We start from the raw sequence: 22,246 nt of genomic DNA, 5'->3' as shown, positions 1-22,246 counted from the left end.
TCGAAATTTCCAGCAAAATGCTCAGATGAGTTCAGAAGCAGGAAGCTCGGATTACCAGTAGGTTCCCAGTCTTGGTTGGCTTTTGGAATGTTTGTAGGACTGGGGGCTGGTCCCCAGGGCCTGGGTGTAGCTCTCACAATAGTAGCCACCACTCTGTGCCCCTGAGCACTTTGGTGACATTATTCCATTAAATTCTCACCAGCACTCTCCACCACACACAAATCGGAGGAAGCCTTTGGAGGAACCACAAGAAACTTGGAAATTATGTCATCTATTCTAGATAGCTCAGAGAAAGGTCAAGATGGGACATTTGCAATTTAAACAGGTCCAGGCAAGAAGTGAATGCTCTCCTAGGACAATAAAGGGGAAGTCCCTTACCTGCAGGTCGAGGCAGCAGTTTTCAAAACAGCAGGAGGCCTGTGGGTCCAGCGAAGGGAGCTGGGGATGTTGGGACTTCGCGAGGACAGGGCTGTAAGGGGTGGTGGCTAGACTGGATGCTAGGATGGAATCAGGCCCGCTGGCCGTCCCTCCAGCTCTGCATACCTTGTGGCTGCTGGGAGCTGGCCACTGCAGTGGAGGTGGGTGGCTGCCCAAGGAAGCAAGTAGCTTCAGGGTGAGTGGGGTCCCTGAAGGCCAGCTCGGGCCCCTCACTCACCACGTCTGGTGACAGAGAGACCTTGGGGTTTCTATCTCTGGGTGGGAGTGGCGGCCAATTGCAAATCAGAAAGGTGCATTAGTATCCTCAAATGGCACCTTCATTCTGCCTCAGAATCCTTTGCCGTTTCTATCCAGACCGGTCATTGCTGTTTAAAGAAGTGATTACAGTTATTACTTTAATCCATTATCATGTGTCCACATATGTGTTGCTATTTTATGTTTACTCTCTTCTTGAAACACCAGCTACAATGTGGGCTTTTGTCTTATGGATTATTGATCATTTATATTAGTGGCGACCTTTTCCCATGGGACCCAATTTAAGAACACTAAAAATATTGATGGGTTGTACTTTTCTTAAAATAGAACTATCTTTTCTCACCTTTTAATAATAAACTTTAAATGTTTTTTTAAATCATAAAATGCAATAGAGTCATAACCCTCTAAATGTTCTTTCACTATTTCCCGGTCACAGGGAGCCCCATTTTTGATGGCTAAATGTTTAAAACTACATAGATGCCAAGAGAAGAGGGTCTGAGAAAACCCAGGGATGTGCAATCAATGGTAAGCGGCAGCCACACACAGCTGGGACAGAAACAGAAACCAAAAAAAGGCCACCTACCCCACTAGGTTTCTAGATATGGTGACACAACAGTGTAACTGCTTTTGGGGGCTGGGGCCAAATTTCTAGATGGTCTCCAAGTAATTTGGTACATTCTTTCTTCACTGTCAACTTAACTGTGACTTAGCAATACTCCCCCCAGGCAGGAGCGGGGGTCCGGTGTGGGGAGAGGGGATGGAGAAGCAACCTTCCTGGCTGTCTGCCTGTCTGGCTCCTTCACTCTCCTCAGCAGCACATACCACACACTGGTCCCACATGTCCCACTCTGGGCCATCTCTGTGACACAGTCCAGGACAATCCCAACTGTGCTGGCAAGGCTGGATAGAAAGCCTCAGCTCAGGGTAGGTTTGTCAGTGCCCAGCAGTGGGCATCCTTTTAGTCTCTGGTGCAGTTGGCTAGAACGCTTAGATTGAGGGCCCTGGATGCACATCCTATTTACACTATTTACTGAATGTTCTTTCTTTCTCTGACTTCTTCCTATGAGACGCTCTGTGCACCCTTGACTTTCCCTTGCTATGTGATTACATATGTCCCCTTCCTGAAGGAGACCATGTGTTTTGCTCAGCACTTGTACTCGTCACCACAGTTGTTACACAGCTTAATACAATCCTCCACGGGATTCTTGTTGGTTAGTAAGGACTGCTTCCATTTTCCATGGAGTAAATATTACATGACACAGTTAACTACTTGTAAAAACGGATGCTATCCAAATTCTCTCCCCAAAGATGTGCACTCATAACAGCAAACCTGCACTGCTGGGCATCGTTCTAGGTGCTTCATATATGTGTGTGTTATATATATATATACACACACACACACACACACACACACAAACCTCAAGCCTCACAACCACCCTGTGCAGTGGATACTGTTGATGAACTGTTTTACAACTGAGTACTGAGGCACAGAGAGGTTAAGGAGCTCTCCAAGCGCCCAGACTGGCAGCAGGGGCAATGAGGTGTGTACCATTATTATTCCCATTTTACAGAGAAGGCAACTAAGGCACAGAGGTGAACTTACCCAAGGTCTCAGTACATGTAGAGTGAGATAGTTAAACCCAAGCAGTCGATGGTTTTAATCAGGTCAACTACGGCCAGCCTATTTTTGTGGTTTAATGGGACACAGCCACAACCACTTGTTTAATATTTTCTATGGCTGTTTCTGCACTAGAACGGCAGCTAAGTAGTTGTGACAGAGACTCTAGGGCCTGCAAAGCTGAAAATATTTACCATTTAGTCCTTTAGGGAAAAAGTTTGCTGAGCCCTGGTCTTAACCATTCAACACCATGATCTTACAAGGTGTAGCTTAAGACCACAGGAGGTTGTCAGGCTGCAATGTGACGTTCACATTATCCACCCATCTGCTACAAAACTCCCAGGGAAGGAGGGAAGTAATGCCTAAGCCACAGCAAATGGTACTAGTTTTGATTTCCATTACAATCTGAATGCTAGTCAAGAGGACAGAAATGTATAGACCAATCAGAGGAAAAATAGAATGAAAGATCCAGAATCAGCAAGGAACACATTTCAGAATTATACTGTTGACTTAACTGGGATTTTAAAAAACAATTTTTGTGGTGTTTGACATAAAAGCCATATTGCACCACTTTTCTTTTAGAAATGAATAATTCAGCTATAATTTATCTTCAAAGTGGTGGTATTCATTCATTCAAATACCTAACAATATAAATAGTATGTGGAAATAATCAGCTCAAATATTGTCTAGCAAATGACTGTTGGGATCACAGCTCTGTGAAAATGAAAAAAAAGGTCATTCTCACTCCAGGATGGTTTTAGAGTTAGCACTCCACCCGCCCCACTCCCCCGTCCCTGGTTCAGAAGTTCAAGTGTTAGAGATGAAAAAATACCAAGTCTACTCCTTGCAGGTAATTCACTTTCTTCTAAGACAGCGGTACTCACACTTCTAGGGTTGAGAAAATGAAAGATGGCAGGTTTTGGCTATTACTCCTTTGAGGCAAAGAGGGCTAAGAGAAGCAAAGTGACTTCTATGGAACAAGATGATAGCTAGAAAATTGATACAATATTCGTAGGCAGAATGAAGCAGTGCTAAGTAAAACATTCAGCTGGCTCCTTAACCTTTCAAATTGCTTATAACTCCAAATAGCCAATCATTCAAGATTAGATCATAAAAACATAATGCTTACAGCACTGTAAATATGCATGCCCCCCTTATTTATTGAGACCAGGTGCATCAAGAATGTTTATTTGCTCATGAATTTACCGATAGTTCTGTTAGTCAAACTACCACTCCAGAGTTATGACAAAGTTGCCTCCCATTACAGAAGTGTCAAGTTAGCTTTAAGACAATCTCACTTTTAATTTACAGCATTAAGAAAATACTCCAAATGAGTTATGCTAAAAATTTCTAACACTTGTGCATGTAATTTAATCCTTCGATACAAAATACCCACACACGTCGTCTTCTTCCAGAAATAGCTCGAATTCATAAATACATCATTATTGGCTGGCATGCAAGGCCACTAGGCCACTAAACTTGGTACAAAAGGAAAAAAATGTGAATTTTCATCTTGCGTAGAAAAAGTGAAATATTAAAAATGTTCCCCCAGATAATTCCAAAGAATTGTTAGTTCATGGAACAACATAATACAATCAGTTATGAGCCCTAGATTTCAAGGTCTTGTCACATTAACAGCCTTTAATACCAAACTTCCTTGATTAGCTTGAGTCAACTCCAATTACTCATTTGTTTTTCTACTTCTATTAAGGACGTAGTCAGTCCTCGATTGGTTTGTGCCCATTTGACTATTTCTTTCAGGGATCTTAGACCCTTTTTAATGGACATCTTCTGCCTTTCCCATGAGTGCTTAAACTGGAAGGTAGGAAGTTCTTGCCCATAAGTGCTTTGCAAACACTAGGTTCTCCAAAACAACAGGCAGCCATATTCTGACCACACTTCTACCTCAACTTAGGCAGGCATGCCACATTTTTAACATGTTTGTTAGTGCCATCGACTCCATTCTCCTAGTGACCCTGTGTATAGCAGAGCAGAACCCTGCCCGGTCTTTTTTGCACCATCCTTTCACCTTTCAGCACTATATCAGACAATGATCCACTGCTATTCATAGAGTTTTCACGGCCAATTTTTTCAGAAGTGGGCGGCCAAGTCCTTCTTCCTAGTCTGTCTTAGCCTGGAGGCTCTGCTGAAACCTCTCCACCATCGGCGACCCTGCTGGTATTTGAAATACCGGTGGCATAGCCTTCAGCATCACAGCAGTAGGCAGCTGCCACAGTATGACAACTGACAGGTGGGTGGTGTGGTTCCCTGTCCAGGAAACTAACACGGGCCACAGGGTGAGAGTGGGGAATCTTAACCACTAGACACCCAGGGCTGGCTTTCTTTAAGTGTAGTAATAATTTAAATTAAAACCAAAACCTAAATTGCTCCAGTTGATTGGCATTAGTACATGAATTGACTTTTCAAACTCTATTCTATGTAAGAAAGCAAAAGGGGTTTTCTTGACACATTTTTACTCCAACAGGATACAGGGTATAAAGCAGCTCCAAATATTACCCGATACACATTACAAAAGAGTCAAGTAGGTACCCAATGAAAGCAATGATTGTATTGGCGAAGTCATTCCAGGCTAATGGTGTCGTGCTGAAAACTGAAAACATATTTGAAAGGTATTTGCTACCAAGTGAACCATCTTAATATAATCCATTCTGCTTTCTATTCCATTTCAGATTTAGTTTTAATAAAGTAATGCAAATCATTTAAAGAAAAAGCCTTTAATTTTAAATTCTGATCTATGCATAAAATTCATTTTTTATACCACGGTTAAATTTAGTACAAACTACAAAACTGTTAACACTGCTTCAACAGAAATCTATTAAGATCCCTTAAAAAAATTTAAAGAAATAACAGCAAGTCATTTACTGCTATGAGGTTAATACATAAAGAAAAAACACATTCACACATTTTACTGAATTTATCAGTAAATAATTTTAGCTATAATACTTATCATAAAATTGAAAGTTTGAAAGTTGTGTGTGGCTCTACAGCAATTACAATTTGCAATGAAAATACTAAACCAAATCTTTTTCATCTAACCAGAACAATCCTAGTTTAAGAAACTACTGGTTGAAATTTGCAAAACCTAAAAGGACACCAATTGTGAACGGAGTAGATGTATCATTACTTAGCTTAAACTAAAGTGGAAGACGGTAAAAACTAGATGCTTTTAAGTTTGAATTGCATAAGGAAAACATCGGGAAAAAAACATTCAGAGCCAGAGTTATTACTTTAAAAAAATATTAGCTTATTCTTATATTAAAAACATTAAATGAATCAAAGCCAGACAGTACTGAATTTTTACACAAACTTCTTTTGTATTTCAATGTTGTTTATTGAGGAGTGAACGACAGACTACTGCCAGACATGCCAACGACACTTCACATTCAAGGGCTGGAAGCTGAAAAGCTTTCCAAACTGAGTCACTGTGTAAGCCTTTTGGGAAAAAACTGAAAGTGACATCAAATATGACATCTTCATGCTTGTTGTTTTGTCTTCAGCTTTTTTTCAATTTTTGGATCTACCAGTTTGCTGGTAGGCTTCTTTCTACCCTACGCAAAGACTCACACTCCAATAAACAGAATTAGCACTAGGTGTATAGCAATTTGTTTTAACGCACATCTATGCTAACTGATCTTAAAGCTGTTTTGTCTTAAATTTCCTGATGTCTAATGAGAAAAATTAATTTTATTTCCCTTTCACCTTCAATGGGTGGGTTATACCAATAGAAAAATACTCTTCAGTGCTACTGTAGGGCTTACGGGGAACTTCTTCAGTGGCAATGATAGAAATCCATTTAAACACCATTCTCAAACCCAGTGCTTCTCTTCCCGCTGTTGTGGCTTTGCAGAAGAAGGGCCTACACACAACTCTACCATTCTCTTTTGCTCAAAAACAAAACAAAGAAACCTAAACAAAAGGGTAAACGTTTATTTGGAGTTAGTTTTCTGGTGGTGATATCAAGGCCCTTCAAGCAGAGTTCAGGAGCTCCTGTATGGCTGCCTGCTGCTCGGGACTGAGCTGTGCTATGCATTCAGTCCACAATCCTCCAGAAGTCTAGGGAAAAAACAGTTTCACAGATTTAGATTTGGAGAAGTGGTCATTTGGAAGTATTTTAAAAATTGTCATTAGGTAGACTGTAATAATGCCAAAATATTTGCTTTCCAGGTAGATCGATTTGATGAGCATCATTGTAAAAGCAAGAAATCTGCTCATTTCTTTAACGTTCATTTCATCTACGGTAAGTTTTCTTTATTATTTTTGTACTCATAAAGCTACACTAGGTGGATGACACATTCAAGTAACTAACACCGAGGAATTTAAGGAGTAAAAATCATTTAAAAAACTTTAGTAGCTGACAGCTTATTTACTATAAAAATCTCATCTTTTTTTCTTCCGAGATATGCAGCAAAACTTCTACAGAATGAGTATGTGCTAAGCACCGAATGGGTTCAAAATGTCTCAAATTTGAGACAAATATTTTAGTTTTCATAAATGAGAACATACAGCTAGATTATATATTAAGTATAATTCATCTGAGGCTTGGAGACAAGCGAACATAAAAACGAAATTTCCTTAGCTCATTGGATTTCTATTTCCCTCCTCTAATATAGAAGAATATGGAAAAAAACAAACAAAAAAACCCCAAAAACATTTTATTTCCCCTTTCTCAGTTTAACCAAATCACCTTACCTGCACTTGGCGAACTACATTAGCCAGACGTTTGGCACAAGGATCTTCATGTTTAATTGCCTCATGCATTTCTCCTTCTGCAATTATACTGAATATTTTGGGCAGATTGGTATTGTTTGGGCCAAGAACGATTGGGTGATTACTGACAAAAGAAAGAGAAAAAACCATATAAATGAAAATTACAGGGAGAAATCACTCAAGCACTCACATTTTCCCTCAACCCTTACCCCAACACGGAATTCTGTTATAATGTCTTTATAAAATGATTATGTGTTCACTAAAATCAACTGCCTTTTAAAATTTAGTAGGAAGAAACCCTGATGATTTTACTTATTAGCTCTTCAGTTTCTTCCCATGTAAGTTGGGAAAAATACTTGGCTCATCTCTCAGGGTTGTTTTAAGGGCCAAACAAAAGAACGCTCTAAGTGCTTTATAAATAATTTGTGACATTAAAAAAAAAGTAAGATATAACTAAGAATAACAGTTTCTTAACACAAATTTTATTTAGATACTATAAAATGGTTTCTAAAATAAATATGAAGTTCTAAAGGATACACGGACATTTCGAGAATAAGATGGGAAATAAATTCCAGGCAAGTTTAATGGAAAGAAACGTAACAGTGAATTTAATTAGAATTCGAGTCCTTGTTATTAAGAGAATTTCAGAGTAGTCATTTCCAAGGGAGATGATCAAACAGTCCGACGGAGAACTGGTCACTTCAGAGGCAGAAGCAGATTAGGAGAGTGTAGTCTCCAGGATGGCTGTTACATTCCTTAATGATGTTCTCAGTGGGAACTCACACACAATATTCGTGTGAACTTGACCTTAAATAGCTGTGAGAGAATATGCCCACTGGCCTACTTCTACAACCTCCAGGAAGATGCGTGGCTGTAGCCCTTGGATTTATTCACAGATTTGGATTTATTCATAAAGCAGTAACTAATAATGACAGAGCTCAGATCTGACTAAAATTTACGGGAACTTAGACTTCGAACAACAGACACCAAAGAACATGCCTTTGATTTGATAGCTTCTATACCTTCCAGGTTGTTGCAATTCTTAGATATACTCATGGGCACAAAACAGCACTAATAATACCAGAGCCTAGGGCCAGATCTTGATTACCCGTCTGGTACATTTTCCTTATACCACTGATTCTTGAGTCCAAAAGAAAAAGACAAACAACACACACACAAGAATTTAGGAGGCTCAAAATATGGTACTAACAGTGTACTTCAATTTGATTTTACTAATAGATGATATGTCCATTATACCTCAGTAAAGCTGAAACAATAAAACAAAACTAAAGCCAAACAAATAAATAAATGGGGTGGGCAACAACATAAGAAGGGAACCTTCTGAAAACACCAAGTTCCATGATGCCTCATCTGTTGAATTTAACTCCATAAAGAAAAACTCAAAATTAGATCTGATCATAAGGCAACCTTAACTGTGATATGGTTTCCTAGTATGATTTACAAAGACAGCATTATCACAAACCCAAACGTCTGAAGGCTGTGCACAGGAAGCACTGTTTTATGCGAAGGGGAATGAAATAAGGTCTATCTGTCCTTTCTTACCTTTCAATCAGGTCGCACAGATAACTGAAAGTCTGAACAGCTTCTTCTTTGTCTTCGTGTAGTGGAAGCCAAGACAACCAGTGTGGGAGGACTTCTTCAACGTTCACACAGTCGGGCTTGAACTTCATAATTTTCCCTACTGCTGAGATGCAGTTCTCTGTAGCATTGACATTTTCTTTGGTTTTAGAATCAGCAGATTGAATAACTCTTACCAGCAGTGGAAGTGCTTCTAAAATAAGCAATCAAAAAAAGGTGAGTTAAAATCTCATTTTCATACAAATGAACATAAATATTTCCTCCTTTCATCTTTGGTCCAGTTATTGATGATAATGAAGAAACGCTGAAGTTTAAGGAATGTTTCGTCTTCTTGGCTACAGAATCAGAGACATAGTCAGGAAAGGGAGACTGCCCCAGCATGGTCAGGACCACAGCACTGTACTCAGCTAGAGACCCCGAGATGTTAGGAGCCTCCAGAGTCACACTCCTATCACCTCAGGGTACTGAAGCTTTTAAAAGCCACCTAGCTATATTCTTGTGTTAAAAATCCCACACTAGGGCTGTGGTATACCCTGCAAATCCAAAAAGAACTGAACTCTGGAAAACCTGGGTGGGGAGGCTCTGACTCCACTCAGATACCATTTCCATTCCCATTTCTATGAGAATAAAGAGAGCTGGGGCCAGCCTCATGGCCGAGTGGTTAAGTTCGAGCGATCTACTTTGGCTGCCCAGGATTTCACTGGTTCGGATCCTGGGCACGGAGATGGTACAGCTCATTAGGCCATGTTGAGGCAGTGTCCTATAGAGCACAACTAGAAGGACCTACAGCTAGAATATACAACTATGGACTGGGCGGGGTTTGGGAAGAAGAAGAAGAAGAAGAAAAAAAAAGATTGGCAACAGTTGTTAGCTCAGGTTCCAATCTTTAAAAAAAAAAAGAGGGTAAATTCATAAATGCTATAGATGAGGTATTTGCAAAAGGGAAGAAGAATAAGACAGAAGTAAGTTTATAATGTTTGGGGGTGTGGAAAAGAGAGTGAGGTAGGGATAAAAGGGATGTCTGGAATGAAATGCATGGAACCAAATAAACAAAAGTACCTGTACAAAAAGGACGATAGTTATCTCCACCATACTGTGCCATGACTCCGAGGCCATACGCAGCTGCCTGCCTGACTTCTGGGCTGTTGTCACATACATATTGGAGCATTGGCCTTAAGAAATATTCTGCATATTTAAATGAGGCTGGACTACAGTGTTCTATGACATCATCAAAGATGCACAATCCCCATTGTCTATCTGGCCATGGTCTATGTGGACACTACAAAAGAGAGAATGTTTTTAAGCTTTGAATGTTGGTACATAAAGAATGTAAAAAAATATTCACTTATAAACTATCAGCTTACATGGATATTCCTGGTAATAGGCAATGAAAAACAACAAAGTAACAATCACTTCTTATGAATAACAATCCTCAAACTATGACACAGATTAATAAAGTACAGGTTTAAAAAGACTTGTGTGATTTGTTACAGAATTCCACAATCTGACATTACCATACACAAGAACTTATAGTAGCAGCAATGCATACACATTTACAATGCATATACATTTACATATAAAAGACAGTGTTAATGATGTATTTAAAAAACAATAGGGGCCAGCCTAGTGGTGCAGCATAAGTTCACAGTTCCGTTTCAGCAGTTCAGATCCCAGGTACAGACATGGCACCGCTTATCAAGCCATGCTGTGGTAGGCATCCCACATATAAAGTAGAGGAAGATGGGCATGGATGTCAGCTTAGGGACAGTCTTCCTCAGCAAAAATAAGAGGACTGGCAGATGTTAGCTCAGGGCTAATCTTCCTCAAAAAAAAAAAAAAGAGAGAGACGAAAAAAAATAAAAGCTGTGAAAATCTTAACTTTATAGTATTGATTCAACAAGCTAAGAAACATGTGCCTAAATCTTCTGAAAAATGTACTATACTACTAACTACAATAAAATACAAAATTGAGGGGCCAGCCCAGTTGCACCGTGGTTAAGTTTGCATGCTCCGCTTCAGTGGCCTGGGGTTTGCAGGTTCGGATCCTAGGCACAGACCTACACACCACATATCAAAGCCATGCTGTGGCAGTGTCCCACATACAAAATAGAGGAAGACCGGCATGGATGTTAGTCAGGGACCATCTTCCTCAAGCAAAAAGAGGAAGATTGGCAATAGATGTTAGCTCAGGGTCAATCTTCCTCACTAAAAAACCCAAAAGACCAAAACCAAGATTGAAAGCCAAAAAAGGGACAAACATCTGATGACCGGTTTTAATTTATAATATATTTTTAAAAATTGAGGGGCCAGTCTGGTGGTGCAGTGGTTAAGTTCACACATTCTGCTTTGGTGGTCAGGGGTTCACCAGTTCGGACCCAGGGTGCAGTTCTACAGACCACTTGTCAAGGCATCCTGTGGCAGGCGTCTCACATATAAAGTAGAGGAAGATGGGTAGAGATGTTAGCTCACAGCCAATCTTCCTCAAAAAAAAAAGCGGGGGGAGGCGGGAATTGAACATATAAGGCCATCATCCAGCATCTATGATTACTGGTTGTACATTAACTGAATTCTCTAGGGCCTAGTGAAAAAAGGGTAATCACACTGTTTCCATTTATTAATTTAGCAGGGCATAGATAATCTGAAATAATAAAAAAAATCACATTAGCAAACTTCAAGCATAGATTCAGTGAGAAAATCTCCAGGGCACTGCAATAAACCTGATAAAATTAAAGGTGTACAGTGGAAACTCTTCATGATTCCTAAGATCCACCTTAACTTGCAAGTCTAAGTTTTCAAATGCTGCAATGAAAGAACTCCAGGTGAACTATCTAAAACAACTATCAGAGAGGTTAACACTTACAATTAAGTTGACAATTAATGGAAGCAGCTGTTCAAACCACGGTAACACCTTTTCCTTGTAGCTACTGAATATTGAGTGTAAAATGTCTGACACTTTGGTCAGAATATAAACATCATTATCATCCTAAAAAAATAAAATAAAAAACACACCCATATGTATTAAAAAGTATCCCCACTATTATTAACAGTAACATCTATTTAAAAAATCTAAGAAATGCAGAAAATTAGATTTCTCATCACTTTCTTAAGAGCATAGCAAGAGTCTAGAAACTGAGGTTACCTCAACAATTGCATGTCATGTCTCTTACCTGCCCATGGAAAGATAAAGGTGTGTGGCAAGTACTGCCTGCACTTATCGCACTTTTCTTGAAACACACTTACAAAATATAAGGTTGAAAAATTATACCAAATTTCAAAGTTCTAAAACACAAGTGTTTTTACTTTAGTATTTTTTTTTGTTTTCTGCAAGAACATTTCCAATTTTGGAGTAGGATGGTGGAGACATGGGGTCAGTTACTTAAAACATCCATCTCATGCCTAGGAGCAATTTGCATGTCAGCGCGTGAGCACTCTGCAGAGAACTGACATGACCTGCACATTAACACTGGTCTACCAGGATGGCCACATGCCACCCATTCTGGACCCTAAATTCGCAGTGGAAATATGTTTGATGGCATCAAGCGGCTCATTGAGAAGAGACCTGAGTAACAAGGGGAAGAAGAATTCTATCAACCTGTGCATGTGTATTATGGATAAGGAAATCTGCCTTATTCTGTGGTCCAGCAGAAAGACAGCTCATGTTACAAGAAAGATCTGGCCTTAAGCCCCAAGACTGTCAACAGTGTGTGGCTTTAGGCAGTCATTTAACACCTGAGTGTGAGCTCATGCATCTTTAAAATGGTGAAAGCACCACCAAGTACAAATGGTTGTTCCAGGAGGACGTGAAAGAAAACACTCGGTGGGCTCCAGAGTGCTTTCACGTGAGGCACCACAACAGAATGCACACCCGGCATCCAACACACGCACCAGCTCATTTCAGACCACTTATCCTCTAAACTGAAATACACACACATCAGATTCTTCTGTAAAGATCACTGATGATCATATCACAATAAGTCAGATGAATCAGAAACTTAAGCATTTAAAAGTCTTCCAGATGCAAACGGTCATGTAAATTAAGTTCTGAAGGGAATAATTTACCTCATCTTGTAGTGACTCTTCCACCTGTTCATCATAGTCTTCATCTTGTCTTTTAACTAAAACACACCCAAATAAATGTCTTTTTAAATGGTCGCCAAACGGTCAAGGATTACATTCAGAAATAAAAGCATGGAAAACTTACCTTGCCGTAATTCTTGATTTTTAAAATGTTCTTCGAGTTTAGCTTTCAATATACCTCCCAGTTCTTCAAAGTGTTCATTATTAAGGCATCCGTCTCCCATTACTTCAATGCACTAAAATGAGGTTGAGGAAAGAAAGCAACCTATAAGATCTAAGGGTTTTTAGAGTCAAATGTTAAATTCCATTAAGAATCACAAGGAAGCATGAGAAAAATTAACATAACTCAGTACCCTGGAAGATTGAGTACATGAGTAGATATACTCGGTTTGTATTTGTTACCATGCCAGTATTTATCAGAGAAGAATTTTAAAAATATTTTTCTTTTAAACAAGTGCTGAGCATATCTTAAGTGCCAGGCATTATGCTAGGTGCTGAGGATTCAAAGAGGAAACTGACCAACCAGCTTCTAAGGAGATCAGTTACTACACACACACTGTTCAGACAGCATTGGAGAAAGGGTAAGTGTGCCCTGGAAGGGCATTACAGGCAGAGGGAATCATATGGGCAAAGGCATGGAAGCATGCATTCTTTGAAAAAAAACAGAAGAAATTCTGAACTGCTGAGGTGTAAATGAGGACAAATAAAGATGCTGAAGAAGTGCTGAACCAAACTGTGGGGCAAGCGATGGGATATGGGAAGAGGAGGGACTTAAGTCACCTAAGGAGTCCATTTTCTTAATGCTTGAGAAAAGGAGAAGGGACGGGGAGGGAAAAGCGAGTGGTTTCTGGAGTAGACCAAGTGAGGCTATTTCAACAGCACAAACAAGAGACAAGGCAAAGACAAAAAAACAGCAATTTTGGAGGGAGAATAGGACAGAAACTAGACGTGAGTTGGAGATGATACCCAAGCTTCTGTGGTTGGATTATTAGGTAAATGATGGTAGAAACTAATCAAGATTGGAATACAAGAGTAGCTACTCTGAAAAAAATTACAAACAAAAAGAATGACAACACCAAAATATTAAAATAAAAAAGAATTGCACATTTTTGGTAAAAAAAAAATCATTTGTTACAGCACACACACACAAAAACCCTAATTTATTTAACAAGACTAATAAACACACAACATACATATTATTAAAAGAAAAATATTTACCTTTGCAAAAGAATGCATTATTTCTGAGAGGACATCTGAATCTGGTTCTGTGCCAATGGCCTTGATCAGAGCATCACACATGAAATGCCACATCTGTGTGAGATACTCAGGACCACGAACTCTCGCACATTCCAGGAGAAGAGGCATGGATTCTGCTGCTGCCACTCGAACACGTTTTATTGTTAAGAAAATATAATCAACTATCCTCAAAAGATTATTCTATCATTTTTCTTACTGAAAGTGCTCACTGAGTTAGCAGAGGTGCTAGGGAACTTCTGTTTACCTAAGGTTGCTATCCAAGAGCCTGTGTTAAATATAACATGTGTATAAAAATAGAAGTCTCCCTGCCCCTAAGACATAGCTCCTGTCTCTTCTATCACCTACAATATAGCAGGAATAAGCACTCAAATGTAACCCAAAAACATAATAATGACTGTGGAAGGACCTGGGGTCCTTATAGCATGTCTCAAGACTTTTACTCTCAGTAAAACATGTTTCTAATAAATGCAAGTGAAGCTATGACTTTACTGAGAAAACTATTGAGGGTGTCTTCCTGCAGGAGCCTTCTCATTTTCAATAAAGATTAACTGCCTCTCCCTATCTAACATCATTTGTAAAATAAGGTCTTGAGACTTCCTCTTAAAAACAACTCTGCTATGTCCTCTGGCACCGTGGGAAGTCTCTGCCAGGCAAAAGCTGTCTTCTGTAAAGGATGCCACTACAGAATACTGCATGAGGAACTACAAGGAAGGGGGCTCTGGAGTCAGCCAGATCTGGGTTTGGGTCTGGGCTTACCATTCTGTTGGGCTGTCTTTTTTTACCTATCTATGAAACTGTGTGTGTATAAAGGCATAACAATGCATCTACACATATTAATTACTACTATCATTATGTTGAGGAGGAAAACATTTAACATGCAGATTTACTAAGAGGTGTTTCTCCCCAAAGATGCCATCCACATCTGAAAGGTAAGCTTTTGTGCTACAGAAAGTTAAGTATCAGTGGGTCTCTAACCTGTAAGAAACATTTCTTAACCAAAACGTATTTGGGAAAACTAGCAATTATATACAATTGTAAACATTTGTTAATAAAATACCAATCTTTAAAGTCCTTCAGTGGTCCATAGAAAACTGTCAACTAGAAGCTAGGTAACATTTTCTTTTTCATCTTTTTGGCACAGTGAAACAAAGGCACATGCAAAGAACCAAGCCTACAATATGAAACTACAGCCAGTGCAAACACAAACAATAATGGTGATACTACTTCAGTTAACACAAAGTCTAATAATACTTGAACAAGCTACAATTTAACTACACCTAGACATGTTTTGCATTCAAAAATTGTAGGATATCATCATGGAAATAAAATTTCAGTAAAGGGACCATCAGTTTGACAACCTGTTCAGTGTATTCCACAAAGCCTTCCTTTAACTCCTTAGCATAGCAAACCTGAAACCAAAGTATTGAAAAAGAAGTCAAGATTCATGTTAGTTTGTAAGTATTACTATTTATTAACAAACAGCAAAATCATAAGGACCACAGAATGTTGTATCCTGACTAGAACTACATTTCAAACTGCATGCAGGACTGTCAAATTAGTCCTCTAACCAAAAAGAATTGTCAAATGGGAAAGGGCTATGAAATGATTGTAGTCTGTATTGTCATTCGAATGTGGAACACTTCATATTTATTTCTTGTGTGTGAGAGAATTTAGCAAGTGTCAGCACTCTGAAAATACTTCAAACAAAATATACCACTTAAGAAAAAATAATTTTAAAAGATATAAAAAACTCTGAAAACAACTGTAGCATATCATTTACTTTGTAAATCTGTAGCAAACAGGCTTACATTATTTGGTATTTTTAAAAAATCTTTTCAATAGTGAAACCAAAAATCACAATGCTGTTTTTAAAATTGTTTGTTTATTCTTTCTCACTACATTAAAAGATTTGATAATTTTGTTTACCGATGTTACATTTGTATTTGCCTTCAACTGAGAGAAAAAGCACAAAAATCCAAAATGTTTACAAATTACAGGCACTAAATATTGCTAAGTTCAAGAAACAGACATTTAAATGAATTAGAGAACACAACAATGCTTTATTAACACAAAATAAAATTTAAGCCAATAACTTTTACTTAGGCTTATCTCTTAATTCTATCTTTTAAAAAATATATTATCCCTCATTGTCTATAACACACTTGCTCATAAAGGAGGAAAAAAAAACCCTCAAAGAAAGAGAACTTAAACATCGATCCCATAATACTGTAAAAGATAATCACTATAAACATTTTGACTTTCCTACCATGTTTGTTTACACAACTGGAATCATGCCAGTTTTATTTTTAACATTATGACCACAGTTCTGTTCATTTGTTCAAAATAATATTCCTTGGTCATCTACTATATACTAAGCACAACACAGACATGTAGCTTTGTAATGGCTGCATAATACTCCAGGGTACAGTAATTATTGATCTTCCTAATAACAGGTCTTCAGGCTGCTTATTTTTCTCTTTTTTTAAATTAGAAACAGCACTGATAATGAAAGGTTTTAGCTGCATGAAATCCAGGAATGGAAATGTTGCGTCAAAAGATTTCCACACTTCATTTTTTAAAGAATATATCACTAACTCTTCAAAACAATTTCTTCAGAGGGCTGGCCTGGTGGCGCAGCGGTTAAGTTCGCAGGTTCCGCTTCTCAGCGGCCCGGGGTTCGCCGGTTCGGATCCCCGGTGCGAACATGGCACCACTTGGCAAAAGCCACGCTGTGGCAGGCGTCCCACATATAAAGTAGAGGAAGATGGGCATGGATGTTAGCTCAGGGCCAGTCTTCCTCAGCAAAAAGAGCATGATTGGCAGTAGTTAGCTCAGGGCTAATCTTCCTCAAAAAAACAAAACAAAACAACAAACAAACAAAAAAACACCAATTTCTTTAGCATCATGAAAAGCAATCTTATGAAATGTATTATGAGAAGTTGTAAAACAAAGTTTAGTAAACATTATCATAACTTACCAGCATCTGACAAGCAGTTGACTTTTCTTCCAGTCCTGCAGTTTTAATACCAAAACTTTGCTGATCTCCTAGGTTCACAAATTCCCAACCATCATCATCACTCATATTCTCCATGTCTTGGGCTATTAAAGGGAAGAAAACAAATTCAGGTTAAAAATAATAACAAAGAGAGAAGTTTTATAATTTCTATGTCCTCACAAAGACACCTACTATCTAAAAGGGCTACTTCAGGCTTAATTGAAGCTGTCTTCATTAAAGGCCCCATAACCACTGGAAGGTACTGCTGAAATTCTTTTCCAAGGATTTTGCACATTCTGGCCCATGCTGAGATCATGTAAGAGATCTGGGGGGAAAGATTACAATTAAATTAAAATTGATTTAAAAACAAGGGGTAAATACCACATCATAAAGAAAGCCATTTCCCTATCTCACAGAAACAATTTTCTATTTTACATACATGGCTCTTGAAGCAGTAAGCACATTTTCTAAGGTCATATACTTAAAATGTTCGGAGACAATAACAAAATCACTGTGAACCTCTACATTGGGATGCAGACAGTAGGTGAGGCAAAAGAGAAAGAAGGACTGTGTCTATTTTTCCTCCTTTCAACAAGCAATATATAGTTTCCCCTAATAGCATTTGAATCATGTAAATAAAACCCTCTTAAACATATCAACTTCTAGGCACTAATATTCTTGAAGGTAGGAACATATTTTACTTGACTTTGTATCCCTACTGTCTAGCGTTCCATTCATTAAACATTTATTAACACCTAAGAAACAAAACATCCCTTTCTTTTAGTTGTTTTAATTTTCCACGTAAGTGACTGGGTATATTTAAGACACCACTTCTCCTACTACTGTGTTTACAACGACTTAATCACCTGCAAATTACCTACAATCTGGTTCTAATTCATCATCTCTGTAACCCAGAAAGAGACTTTTACTCCCCAGTATCCGTCTATCTCACATAAGTGCGTGTGTGTGCTTGCGTGCGTGTGCACACACACTCCCCACTCCTAATTTAAAAAATAAAACAAAAAAAATCCCAATTTTAAGTGTAAAAATGAAGTGCATTCATTCCACAAATATGCCATGTTTTCCACGTGGCAGGCACTCTACTAAACGCTGATGCAGAGGGGAGTGAGGGGAGTACGACAGGCACAGCCCTTACTGCCCTCCTCTCAGCTCACGGTCCCCTCCGCCTCCTCCCAGTGGCAGTTTGCTAAGTATCCTTCTAACCATTTATCTATATACAGACAATGATACACGCATACTTAGGTACTATTTTGCATACTATTAAAACACATACACACGTTGTTTATATTATACTCTATCTTGTTTATTCTCTTTTCCTATTTAACCTATGGGAAATAATTAGTGTGGCTGTGTAAAATCAAAATTTAATTCAACAATTATTTATTGAGTGCCTCTTATATGTTAGGCACTGTGAATGCCATGAGGATTATGACAGACATTTAAGATGTCATTACCACACTGTGTCATAGGTACCCACCATCAAGACTCGTACAGGACGTGAAACATGAGCAGGAGTTGGCCAGGGTGAGTCGGGGAGGATTCTTTTACGCTAAATGAATGTTTGTTCACAGGCAGAGAGAGAAGAGCACAGCAAGTTCTAAGAAGGTTGGATTTCTGTCTTTTTCTTTTGAGAGGGGAAGGAAGTCATGTGGCATTCAAAGGGCCAGGAGACTTCCAAACGGAGATTGCCAGTAAGTGGTTAGACAAATGAACCTTGAATTCAGAGAAAGATCTTGGAAGTTACAAGCATATAGGGGAAAACTTAAGCCATGATTATGGATGACACTGCTCAGGGGGAGTGACGAGATTACAGAGCCTAGGACGACAGAACCCTCAAGAGCACCAAAAACTTGAGTCAGAGGAGAGTAACAGTCTACAATAAACTGAGAAAATACGGCCTGAGAAGCAGAAGGAAAACCAGGGAAGAAATGTCTCTGAAACCAGGGGTTGAAATTATCTCAAGAAACCTATTACTCAATTCCTTTCAGCACATTTAACTCTGCACTATGCGCAACTCCTAAGTGGACCAAGATGAATGTGTGAAGGCTGGTTTACCTGAGGATCATCATCTTCCATATCACTGAAGTCCGTCTGGGTCTTCAACAATAGCTGCATCACATCTGATGCATCTTGCATGAACTAGGAGAAAACATGTAGGAAAACCGACATCAATATTACTCATGTATATTGAGAGTCAGAGAGGCACTTACTGCTACCCAATTGTTTCTTGTGTAATAAGAAAACTTTCCAAAAAACCAATTACATTTCCCACACGGATCATAACCTCTCAGATAAAAACATAATATTGAAAAATTTTCACCTATATCACAACGGACTTACTGCTTTTTCTAGGAAAATATTTTCCAGTGAAGGTCAAAGTGAATTGCAGTATAAAGATACTTCTCAAGGCATCAAGTTTTGGTCTACGGCTTATGTATTTCTAACAGTAAAAAGATAACACAAATCCAGAAAGAAAATTTTGGATTGCTCCATAGAACTGGATAATTCTCATTTAACTCCCTGTTCTGGCTATCTTCATTGTATAAACAGGCAGTGTTTCAAAGACAGTTTGAAAGCCAGATAGAGTGTGGGACACAAAATGTTTCACTGATTAGGTTCTCAGTGTCCTATAGAAGAAAATTTGTAAGATAATATTGATGCTGATTTTGGAGGAGACGAGAGAGAGAGAGGTTCTATGTTGACAGTTCTGAGAATCAGAATGTGAGGGGTCGAGACAGAGGAACTTCTTTTGGATTAGTTTTGAAAACTATGAGATGTTGACTGGGAAGAAAAACACACAGGCAACGGTCCTTGCTAATCATTTTCCGAACAGCTATATGTACATAGATTTTTCTCTTAGGACACCTGATGCTTTTTGGATTAATAGGAAAGCAACTGGAATGTTTCCAAGCACATGTCTAAATGGGTGAAACTAAACATATGGATCTTGAACTCCACATCCCTCCCAAGAGAAAGACCGCACATGTGATAGGGAAAGGGGGAGGTTTCAAGCACATAACTGAGTTAAGAAGAAATCTTAATATTAATGATGAAAAAATGAAGGCAACAATTTAATTATATATAAAATAGGAGTAACATAAGATGATAGAAAAACAAGCGTCTAAAACAGCAATTATCAGAAGGAAAAAACCCTCAATGCCTCCATAGCCAAATTACATACAGTAAATTCAACGTACTACAAATCACTTACTTTTTCCTTCCCAACAGCCAGACCAATGAGGCTGATGCATTCAATAGTTTTTCCTCTGAGAAGTCTGAGTTCCTTTTGAACTGCGTTCTCAACAATGTGCTTTAGTGATGGCATAAATAAGTCATAGTAGGGGACAAATTTTTCCTCTGCAGTATCTGCAACTGACGCGATAGACGTCACAACTTGTTCCAAAACTAACTTGGTGCCTTTCTGAATCAACTAGGAGAAGGAAGACACAAAATATAAATTATGTAAATGAAGAAATACTCCCCTCAAGTTCCCAAATACTTTCTTGAAATAGCAGGTTAAGACTACTCTCCAGCAGCCAGTGTGGAGACTATAGGTTTTGGAGTAAATTTAAGAATCCCTATTGAACTATTTATGTGGGATCTTCTCTCTCTCCTGTTAAGAGTGCTCCTTACTCATTTTTGCTTTATCTCAAAGCACAGCTAGTTCTCAAGCAGAAAACTGACTCCTCTTAAAATTTTTGTATCCATTAAGCTTAATGCCTATCCTTCCCATTCATCTTTCCTTTAATTCCCACTACTTACTAGATATTATGTGCTGTCCAACTATGTTATGGAGAAAACTCCCTTTTTGGTCCATGCCTTTACCTTCTCATCTGACTCTCTCCAGAAGATATCACTAATGATACCACTGGTGCCCTCTCTTGCACTCATTTCTCCATCTTGGTGAAAGAGATGAGATCACCCTTTCTCCTGCACCAAAGATCTCTAGTATTCTCTGACTTGGCTAGTAACAAACTTACTGGATATTTGCAGCTGGGCTCATGCTGTCATCTAGCACTCTTATTTTGTAATTGTGGATTCATGTGAATACTTGACCCAGTAACTACTCCAGATTTTCTTCATTCCCCTCATTAACTACAACCACACTCTCAGAAGAGCTCTTGACTTTGTATCATGAGTTCCACCACACCTTTAAAAGGTTAACTTAGTCCCTTCTTCTGTATCTCACCATCTGCTTCATGTTTAACGTCCCAACCTACCTCTGATCTCAAAGGAAGGTCCTTCCTTGGCTACCCTCTCTTCACACAACTCTTGCTCACATACTTTATCCTCCTCCCCATAGCATCTCAGCAACTCCTTCCTTCAGTCCTTACCTATCTCACACTGGCCGTAAGAGAGAGGCAAGACAATACAGAGACTCTCTTCGCACTTTCACCCCTACCCAAACCTACTTGTAAAGTCAGATTTGATCCATCTATTCTTGATTTAACCAACCAACTGATCTGCCTTCAACTTGCATCTACCTTCTTCTGTCTTTAGATACACTTATGTTATCATATTCTTAGTCAGCTGTCATCTGACACTGAACACTCATCCTGTTTCAGATCCCTTTCTTTGCCTTCTGAGACACTGTATCTCTCGTCTTCCTCCTAGTTCTCCTTCAGACGAGTGCTATGCAAAATGTGGCTCACGAATTGTACCAGTCCATAATGAGATCAGGTACAGAAATTGAGTGTTAGAAACGTCTATAACAATTTGACAGTAACTTTTTATCTGTTGAATAGTAAAAAAGGTTTTTATTTTGTATGTCCTTTCTATTCCTATTATTTTTATAGCAGTAGTTTATTTTCATTGTATGGGACAACAAACTGGGCTTCAAGCTCTGCCTTTCTTACCTGCATCTTCTCTCACACACTGCTGCACTATCATTATTCAATCATTTTTAGGGTGCCTCTTACTTAAGCTATAACCAGAAACTGTCTTCTATTTGGATGGCCAGGACTTATTTTAAAAATTCAACATATTTAATGCAAAAAGGATATTCTTTTTCACATCTTCTGTCACCCAGTTTAGGAGAATGGTCAACATTTGAAAATTCCTTCTGTTTGATCCTTCAAAATTCAAACTGGCAGAAAGAAACTGCTAATGCTTCCCGCCAAACATCTTTTAGAATCACCTTTTCCACCAGATTGCCACTATTACCATCTAAGCTCCCTGAACAATGATCATATGGTCTTGCCTTCAATCTTTTCCCTTTTCTGTTTATGCCTCACGATGCTACCGTGCCAATTTCCTAC

At 38.7% G+C, this 22,246-nt stretch overlaps 1 protein-coding gene across 1 annotated transcript in view; it reads right to left on the bottom strand.

The window, feature by feature from the left end:
• Window positions 1-5,639: 5,639 nt before the first annotated feature.
• IPO5 (importin 5) overlaps window positions 5,640-22,246 on the bottom strand; it is a 39,718-nt gene continuing 23,111 nt past the window's right edge. Inside the window, exons 14-26 of the mRNA XM_044779795.2 lie at window positions 20,200-20,418; window positions 19,044-19,127; window positions 17,160-17,292; window positions 16,950-17,071; window positions 15,285-15,381; window positions 13,934-14,106; window positions 12,840-12,951; window positions 12,698-12,753; window positions 11,499-11,621; window positions 9,698-9,917; window positions 8,603-8,831; window positions 7,022-7,163; window positions 5,640-6,385 (exon numbers count right to left, since the gene is read on the bottom strand). Of these exons, the coding sequence (XP_044635730.1) occupies window positions 6,299-6,385; window positions 7,022-7,163; window positions 8,603-8,831; window positions 9,698-9,917; window positions 11,499-11,621; window positions 12,698-12,753; window positions 12,840-12,951; window positions 13,934-14,106; window positions 15,285-15,381; window positions 16,950-17,071; window positions 17,160-17,292; window positions 19,044-19,127; window positions 20,200-20,418 (1,797 nt within the window). The 3' untranslated portion in view covers window positions 5,640-6,298. The remainder of the gene's footprint in view (window positions 6,386-7,021; window positions 7,164-8,602; window positions 8,832-9,697; window positions 9,918-11,498; window positions 11,622-12,697; window positions 12,754-12,839; window positions 12,952-13,933; window positions 14,107-15,284; window positions 15,382-16,949; window positions 17,072-17,159; window positions 17,293-19,043; window positions 19,128-20,199; window positions 20,419-22,246) is intronic.

Source organism: Equus asinus, chromosome 11 (genome assembly GCF_041296235.1).
Source record: "Equus asinus isolate D_3611 breed Donkey chromosome 11, EquAss-T2T_v2, whole genome shotgun sequence".
Taxonomy (NCBI): Eukaryota; Metazoa; Chordata; class Mammalia; order Perissodactyla; family Equidae; genus Equus; species Equus asinus.
Note: the sequence above shows the minus strand (reverse complement) of the source record. Positions and strands in the feature narration are given on the sequence as shown.